The 9,305-nt window shown below is 40.0% G+C and overlaps 1 protein-coding gene across 1 annotated transcript in view; it reads left to right on the top strand.

Moving 5' to 3' along the window:
* Positions 1–5,489, top strand: part of PDLIM5 (PDZ and LIM domain 5) — a 150,145-nt gene extending 144,656 nt beyond the window's left edge. The window contains exons 12-13 of the mRNA XM_032224129.1: positions 2,902–3,017; positions 5,098–5,489. Of these exons, the coding sequence (XP_032080020.1) occupies positions 2,902–3,017; positions 5,098–5,187 (206 nt within the window). The 3' untranslated portion in view covers positions 5,188–5,489. The remainder of the gene's footprint in view (positions 1–2,901; positions 3,018–5,097) is intronic.
* The last annotated feature ends 3,816 nt before the right edge of the window (positions 5,490–9,305 follow it).

Consider the following 9,305-nt stretch of genomic DNA (forward strand, 5'->3'; position numbering starts at 1 on the left):
GCAATTCAATAAGCAAAAACTAAGGGGCCTTTTTCCTGGCAGAAGGCAATAATTGCTTCACACACAAAACAGATGCCAGAAAGTTGGTAATTTTTTTTAAAAAGTGCAGTACAGATAAAGCAGAATACAGGTAGTCCTTGACTTACGACCACAATTAAGCCCAACATTTCTGTTGCTATGTGAGACATTTATTAAGTGAGTTTTGCCCATTTTACGACCATTCTTGCCACAGTTGTTAAGTGAATCACTGAAGTTGATAAGTTAGTAACCCGGTTGCTAAGTGAATCTGGCTTCCTTGCTGACTTTGCTTGTCAGAAGGTCGCAAAAGATGATCACATGACTTTGGGACACAGCAACGGTCATAAGTATGAACCAGTTGCCAAGTATCTGAATTTTGTTCCCATGATCAATGGGGATGCTACAAAGGTGAAAAATAGCAATAAGTCGCTTTTTTCAGTGCAGTTGTAACTCTGAAAAGTCACTAAGTAGATGGTTGTAAGTGAAGGACTACCCGTATTTATAGTTCAGGGTTGAAGGGTCCTTGATACTGAGCTTGGTTGTTTAATTGCAGATGCTTCATTACCCAAACTAAGTAACATCGTCAGTGGTAGTAGAAAGTGGGGCTTAACCCAGTTCAAGGATTCAAATAATTTAACACCCAGTTTGCCCAGGGTCAGTGGGAGGCATGGCCCATCCTCGTCCTCCAGCTCCACCACACATGCGGGACAGTCCCCCCGCGATGGCCAATCTGACCGTGGATGAACTGGTTGTTAAAGTAACCACCGAACTCAATCAAAGTAGATCCTGCGTGCTGCAGTGGGGAAACAGGCATTGGAGCCGCCAGCATGAAGGAAGGAGGAGGAGCAGGGAGAAGAAAGAGGGAAAGTGGCTTCCTTCTCTTGCGCCAGCCGCTCCATTGCCTGTTTCTCCAGTGCAGCGCAACGCCTAGGATCCACTTTGCTAGTGGCGGTGGGTAATTTAACAACCGGTTTGTGTGAACCAGCTGAATCCCATCACTGGATTTAACCCAGCTTCACAACTTGAATGGAAGTAACAAAGCAGTAACTAAAATAACTGAAGCATTCATCCCATGAGTTTTCTTGTACTTCAGCTGGACTTTCAGGTGACATTACAGAATCAAAGATACGAATTCAGTGTCCACACTTCATACATCTCTGATCTGCCTGTTACTTGCACAAATTATTTTAGGCTGCTGTTTCCACGGTTAATGTAACATGGGAAAAATCTTAAGACTGTGTGTCTGAGGTTGAAAAGAAAAGAAAACAGAAGCTCTTCGGTCTGCGCTGGCTACTGTTCCGTAGAAAGCTTGTAAAACCTCTTAAAAGTCTAAGCAGGAGCCAAGTTAAACATATCTACATTCGTTTTCAGTATGATATTGTGAAATAGAGATGAAAGAGCTTGTCAGATTGAAAATAAAAATATTTGAATAATGTGTCACATCAAAGATAGCATACAAATTTATTTGGCAAGCTCCTTGAGCTGATAAAGTAGTTTTTATTTAACTTCAAGCATGGAGTTGGTAGCTGGAGAAAGAGGTGTATTTGATTGTTTATATAAATCACCACCTATCTTAAATAAATTGTGTATCATTTTACTTTGGCCCCTTCACCTCTACAATAACTAAGTTGTTGGAGTACATGCCTACAGTGTGTATAGAATATAACAGTGATGGCGAACCTTTTTCCCCTTGGGTGCCAAAAGCGCCTACTACAGAGGTGGGTTCCTACCAGTTCGCACCTATTCGGTAGAACTGGTTCGTCAAATCTACCGAACCGGTTAGGAGAGGTTCCACCAGTGGACCAGGAAAGCAGGCCATACCTACAGAAGAGGTTCCAAAAATTTTTGAAACCCACCACTGGCAAGGATCTTGTAACTTGACAGCTTTAAGACTTGCATGCTTCAATGCCAGAGTTTCTGAATAGCTACTTGGACCGACCTAAGTACTAATTCATAATTTCATATCCAGTCATATGGGCGGCAAGCCACTCCCATCCATCACATGGGTGGCAAGCCACTCCCACAAAGGAGGACACACCCACAGAGTAGGTTCCAACAATTTTTGAAACCCACCGCTGGCCTACTACCATGTGCGGGAGTGTGCCGACACCCGTAATTAAATACCCCCTGTGAAAATGGCCTCCCTACCCGCCCAGAGGTCCTCCGGAAGCCTGTTTTCCAACTTCCACTGGGCCTGGTAGGTCCGTTTTTTGCTCTCCCCAGGCTGAAGCCTGGTGAGGGTGAAAACAGCCTCCCCACGCTCTCCGGAAGGCTGAAAATCAGCTGACCAGTGCGTGCAGGCATGCTGGAGCTGACGTAGGGCAATGCCTCGCGTACCCTCAGATATGGCTCCACGTGCCACAGGTTCACCATCAGGGGAATATAAAAATTGTACAAAATAGTCACATGGCTTAGGAAAATATTTGATAAATTCCGCATTGCATGTGATTCTTTTATTATATCCCTTACCATGTGAATTGTATTTCATCTTGATCCTTTTACAGAATCAAATTGTTTGATGCAAAAAAAAAAAGTTTATTTGAAAATTACAGTGACTCTAATAATTTCCATATAGCTACTTAGCTGTGATTTTTATACATCTTACCAAATCAGGGCAGACATTGGAGAGCAGCAAAGAATTCTCTATATTTTCTTTGCTGGCCATCTGGTGGGGATAGCTAATTTTGTACCCTTAGATTAATCAGATTGCAAAATAGCAAAATATCTAATCCTCCTACAAGCAAGAGTGGGATTGTTAAAACTACAAAGAGAAAAAGTCTTAAAGAATGTTGCCACTGTTGTAGGCATACAGCATTTACTCTCTTGTGGATTTTGCTGAAATTGCTGGTATTCTTTAAAGTGTCCACATTATGTATTCTACAGATTATTATGCATTATTTGGTTCCATGTGCCATGGATGTGAGTTCCCTATTGAAGCTGGGGACAGGTTTCTGGAAGCCTTGGGTCATACTTGGCATGATACCTGTTTTGTGTGCTCAGTAAGTATAAAAACGTGTCATGAATCATGTATGGAGGAATGTGCAGGAGGTGTAAAAGATAAGAACTAGCCAAACTGGCAGAGCAAAATATCCAGCATCTAGTCCATCATTCTGTTCTCTAATGAAAAGCCCACAAGCAGATCATGAATGTAGCTGCAGCTTCTCATTAACAAGAGCATGAAGAAGTTCAAATCTGCAAGCAATAGTCATTTAACACAGAACTCCATTGTTTAATTCATCAGGGATTATAGTTGTTGCTACTCCGTTACTCATGCTTTGATCGGTTCCACCACAAAACTGCGTTCGACTAAACTGCGCTCGACGAAACCGCGTAGCTGACGTCATCAACAGGGTGACAACAGTGCAGAGACAGAAGCACACTGTAAACGCTAAACCTAAAATTAACCCCTAAACCTAACCCCCCTAAACCTAACCCTTAACCTAACCCTAACCCTTAACCTAACCCTAACCCTTAACCTAACCCTAACCCTTAACCTAACCTTAAACCTAACCCTAAACCTAACCCTAAACCTAATCCTTACCTTAAGTTGAATCGGCTTGCTTTCAAAGCGCTATTTAAAGCGCCCTTCTTTCTCCGCTCTCGCTGTTGTCGCCCTGTTGATGACGTCAGCGACGCGGTTTAATTGGGCGCGGCTTAGTCGAGCGCGGTTTTGTCGTGCCACGGCTTTGATCTTGTCTAGGCAACATGTAATGTGTTAGATTTTGGGCTGCTTTTACAAGGGGGTTTAAACTTCAACTGCTTATGAAAGCTTAGTATTGAGTATTGGTCATTCCCACATTGTGTTCAACACTAGAAACAATTATTTTATTTCCAAGCCTATTCGTGGTGCTGATACTGACTTTCAAAGACTAAAAAAATATAATGTAATGCCTAGTGTTCCATTGTGGTCTTAATATTTGATTTTTATTGTACGATTTTTGTTTTACCATATATCACTTTGGCATGATTGCAATTGTAAAACGCAGTTCAGAAACATTTAATTGCAACAATCAGGAAAAGTAAGGTAGAGTTGGGGGAAACTACACAGAAGTCAACAATAAACACTCCATTTTTATGACTCTGTAATACCTTAATTTGGGGTAGAGTTGGGGCAACTGCCTGTTTACTGGCCAGATACCCTTCCTGTCGTCACATGTACCCTATTTTCCCCAAAATAAGACCTCCCCAGATAGTAAGCCAAATCAGATTTTTGAGCGCATGCGCTAAAATAAGCCCTCCCCCAAAAAATAAGCCCTCCCTGAAAAGATTGAAACACAGTAGCAGCCATGAAGTGACCACGCTCGATGCTTTCTGCACCTCAAAAATAATAAGACCTCCCTGAAAATAAGGCCAAATGCTTTTTTCGGGGGTCAAAAGAAAATAAGACCCTGTCTTATTTTGGGGGAAACACGGTAGTTTGCAGCAGATATATTTTCTTTGTGCCCTAGAACAGGAGTCCCCAACTTCCGGTCTGCAGATCGGGACCCATCCACAGCATGCCAAAACCCAGTCCAGCAAACAAAGCCCCATGCACAGGATGAGGGCAGCACGTGAAACCACCTTCCCCCTGATTCTTGGGAAAACCTCTCTCCTTGGAACCAGTCCCTGGTGCCCAAAAGGTTAGAGGCCTAAAAGAGTAACATCTGCCACTACCTAGGATTGAACTTTCAACCTTCTGAGTGGGAGGTGAGCATCTTCACCACTAGGCCACCCCACCCCCGAGACGTCAACAATATACTTAGCGAAAAAAAGTGGAGCCGAATTCTCAGTTGCCCATAGAGAATAAAATATAGTTAGTGGCCGTGGAAAAAGTGGTTGATTCTCAGTCAGAAAGAAGAAGAAACTTCAAGAAGACGATAAACAGATTACAGAACTTGGAAGTCAATATCAATATCTGAACAAGGACATTTTGCACCACTTTTCTTGCAGATCCTGTTTTTATATAACAATTCACAGTGACAAAAAAGCAAAGAAATCTAATTAGTTCAATAAGGGATTGGGTACTGAAAGGACCTGTATTTTATGTATGTATATGAAGTTCTAGAACATTGGCCTATAATTAATTTTGTGCTATTTCAGGTATGCTGTGAGAGTTTGGAGGGCCAGACTTTCTTCTCCAAGAAGGATAAGCCTCTATGCAAGAAACATGCTCACTCTGTGAACATCTAAAACATTAAAGGTTACTCCAACAAATGGGAGGACAAGAAAAGAACAGGGCTGGGTGTTGGTTTTCAAGATGTATTTATATAAACTTTAAATTTGTAGAAGCAAAGACATGGGAAGAAATAGGGTTTAATGCCTTCACATGAAATAGAAAGGGGGATAATTAATTAGCTTTGGTCTGAGAGCTTTTCGTTGTGTTTCAGTTGCGAAACTGAAATTTTCAATCCAGAATTTATTTTGGGGACGCCAGGTTGGAAATAGCTGAGTTAAAGTATATAATAAAAGATTGAAGCTAGATGTTTGTTTGTTAATGAGAATAAATGTAAAAAAAAAAAAGTGGACATTACTGATTGGTTTTTATAATCAACTAATACTTTGCCTTAATCCAATACTTCGTTGCAAATTCTGCATTATTATTTAAATACCGTAAGCGATAACACAGCTTCTTGGATACTGCTGAAAGTAAAGAGGATGGGCCTGATACCTAGCAAATTTAGAATTGGGTTTGTAGCTGCTTTGCGGGTAGGGACAAACATTTCGGTTCCGTTCAGGTAGAATCCAGCTATTTATCAAACAAATATTTGTCAGTGAACTTGTTCTGACCTAGGCTTCCACCAGTAGCACGAAGCCGAGTCCTTGTCCCGATAAACCCCTTTTATTTAATTTACAGTAAATTTCTCTCCAGCAAAGTCTTTCGTCTCCCACAGCCTTTCAAGATAGTTCACAATTACCGACCTTTATCAGGCTTGGAGAGTGGCCAGGCTGTATCTTTCAGATGCCACAATAATTGGCAAGAATGCAGGAATGAACTAATTGTCTCCTGCAAACACCCTCTCCCCTTTCGTTCCTCTTTATTCCCTATGGGAGGGGCCAATCACCGTCCACCTGTGGCCTTCTCCCAAGTCAATCCTTGTTCCTTAACTGTTCCCTTCGTCTGGCAACTCTGTGCATGCGCACACTGGGATCAGGCTCCAGCTGTTCGTCTGCCTCACTGATGTCTGACTCCGAAGGCAGCTGATAACTGTTGGACGGCCCTGGCTCCATCTCTGCCTCTGATGCAGAGCACTTGTCAGAGCCTTCCCCAGACCCCCGGACTGGCCCATGTTCCTCCCCAACCTCCCCGCTGGCGGGCCACAACAGAACTGAAAAGAGTAATCTTCATTAGGTGTCTTCTGACTTCAGATATCTAACCTTGCTTGTAGAGTTTCCAAATTCCTTTGAAAGGCACAATTCTTATGCTTGTGCCCAATGAACTGTTAGATATTTAGATTTTCCAAAATCAAGCTAGCAGATACAACTTTTGGCACAAAAGAAAACATTGTTTTTGAGAAAATTTGAAAAAGTTATGTCTCCACATAGTTCCTTTAATTCCCACCAGGCATACAATTTGCTTTCTGCCTTTACTTTTTTTTTAACCTTCAGAAATAATGCCTAAAAAGTAAAATAAACTTCACCCATTAAGTATTGAAATCCTCACTGTGATGAAAAGTTCTGTAAGTGTTCAGGAAGCATATGCACATTGTCTTGAAAGAATAGCAGAAATCAAAAGAAGTCTAAGTAGTACACATAGATAGGATTGAGGTAAGGTCAGATTTACATAAATTAAGTCCTTACTTTTCATTCACATTGTGTGCACATAGCACTTATTTTGTTGTAACATACAGAAAAGGCTAGAGGATTTTAATTCCAGCTTTTTAAGGTAGTGAACTGTGGTGGTGCAGTGGTTAGAGTGCAGTACTGCAGGCTACTTCTGCTGACTACCGGCTACCCGAAGTTTGGCAATTCAAGTCTTGAGTCTCACCGGCTCAAGGTTGACTCAGCCTTCCATCCTTCCGAGGGCCCAGATTGTTGGGGGCGATATGCTGACTCTGTAAACCGCTTAGAGAGGGCTTTAAAGCACTATGAAGCGGTATATAAGTCTAAGTACTATTGTTATAGTAAGTACTGAAGATTTTTATTTTCTTTTATGGTTTTGTCATCAGCTGCTTTAATCATATATATGTAAAATACATACCGAATTATTTTGAAATGCTTGTTTGCTTTGTGTGTGTGTGTGTGTGTGTAAATAAGTAAGTAAGTAAACTTATGAACTAATTTTTCATCCTATATATCTCAGCTCCTCTTTTGATAACAGTAGGAAGAAGAGAGAGAGAGAGAGAGAGAGAGAGAAGGAAAGACAATTGATAATGTAATATGTTCTTTAATATAAAGATTTAAAAGAATAAGTGGATAGATTCCCAAACGAGCAAAGAATTTAAATAAACTGTAAGCGGCCCAAGAAGGCTGAGTCAAGGATCTTTATGAGGGTAGGGGAAAGGTCAAAATTTGTAAGTTGGTGAGCTTAATGTCATGATTCATGCTTCCCACTTTTGTGTGACATTGACACTTCACACAAATGGGATAGTTTATCACTTTGCACATTGGGTCACATTGCTACACTTGCAACATTTACGGATGTTGACCTTGGGAATCCAGAGAGACATTGGCTACTGTTACTTTTTTTGAAACTCTTAAGAAATTAAAAATTATGATACCCGAGAACAAAACTGAAGCATTAAAACAAAGAAAGGCATAATTTGAATACATTAACATTTACAACTTGAAGACCTCCTGTAGTCAAGTTGCCCTCATAATACGTTTTCAGAATGGCCTTGAGACTCATAGTGGATGCTTTTTGTGTGTACTATGGATCAGTCAGAGCTGAACTATGATAATTTTGCATAATAAACTATAGTATTTCCATATTGGAACCAATTTAGAGTTCCCAGATATTTACTAAAGAAATTGAACTTTGTGTAAATTGTGTCATGATGACGTCACAAAGGGGATGATATTAAATCTTCAATAGTATTCATTCCAGTATTGTAAGTATTCCAGCATTTTCATTTGACAAGCATGGAATAAATAGACTGGATCAGAGTTAGCCAAAATTATAATCAAAGGAATTTAAATTAACCATATTTAATTTAGATTCTATTGTTTTTTATGGATCTGTTCTAAGTCTGTATCTAGCCCATACATATGAAATTTATTCTCTATTCCTTAACTTATTTAGATTTTTTTTCATTCATTAATAAATATGATTCATTCATATATAAATACCATATCTATGTATTGTAGGAGAAATATGGTTACCAATCAGCATTTGACAGGGCGAATTACAATTTGCAGAATAAGGTGACTTTGACTTTAGTGGCAAATGTCCAGAATTTGAGAAGTTATTTTGCTCTGCATTCAGGAAATGCATAGGCTTCCCATGACTGAGAATCTGGAGAATTGAAATTTCAGGCTCTGCCAATTGAGGAAGATTGAGCTAGCTGCTGTTATTAAAAATGGGAAATAGGACACAGGAGGAGAGGTGGATAGTTGAGTGGGTAGTTTATGTACACTTTCCATAGATAACAAGCCACTTATTTTGTAAGACAGGATTGTAATTCACCTTATTTATGACCGCCTAGATGAAGAACAAACGGTTTCATATTGTAATAAATCAGTACATCATTCTTTGTAAATAGACTAATGTCCCTCTGGTACAAGAGCTAAGATAAAAATTAAAGATGGTTTGGTCTTCATATCCTAAGAGTTTTGGGGTGATTTTCAAAAAGCAATAAATGAATAAAGTTGGACTTGGTTATTCTGTATTTTTTGTGAAGTTAGTTTTCTTTCAATCAATTTATATTCTAACGATCTTGATAACAGTTCTCATTTTATTGCATTGCTCTATTTTAAAACAAGTGCGGGTTTTTTCATCTTTGCCTAAACACATAACTGCTTCTGTTGTCATTTGTCTATCTGTTCAGTTGTTGTAAAGAGCCTAGTCATTAACTTGACCTGATGTACACATCAATAAACATACCTGTGGAATTATATAGTCAATGCTTTGTTTTAATGTCTCTTTGAGTTTAATACCATCACAGCAAAGTAACCATATACCTTTACAGTTCATCTAGTGGCCATTCAAAATTGCAATGGCATTGAAGAAAGTGAGTTTTTGTTCTTCCGGTGCTGATGTCGTGACGAGTGTAGGGAAGAAGATCAGGGCTCTGGCTTCTTCTCTCAATCTACACGCTTGGAGGACCCCTGTGGGGTACGCTGAACTTGGAGAGGGACACGGAGGAGTAGGG

The sequence above is a fragment of the Thamnophis elegans genome, chromosome 9 (genome assembly GCF_009769535.1).
Source record: "Thamnophis elegans isolate rThaEle1 chromosome 9, rThaEle1.pri, whole genome shotgun sequence".
Lineage (NCBI taxonomy): Eukaryota > Metazoa > Chordata > Lepidosauria > Squamata > Colubridae > Thamnophis > Thamnophis elegans.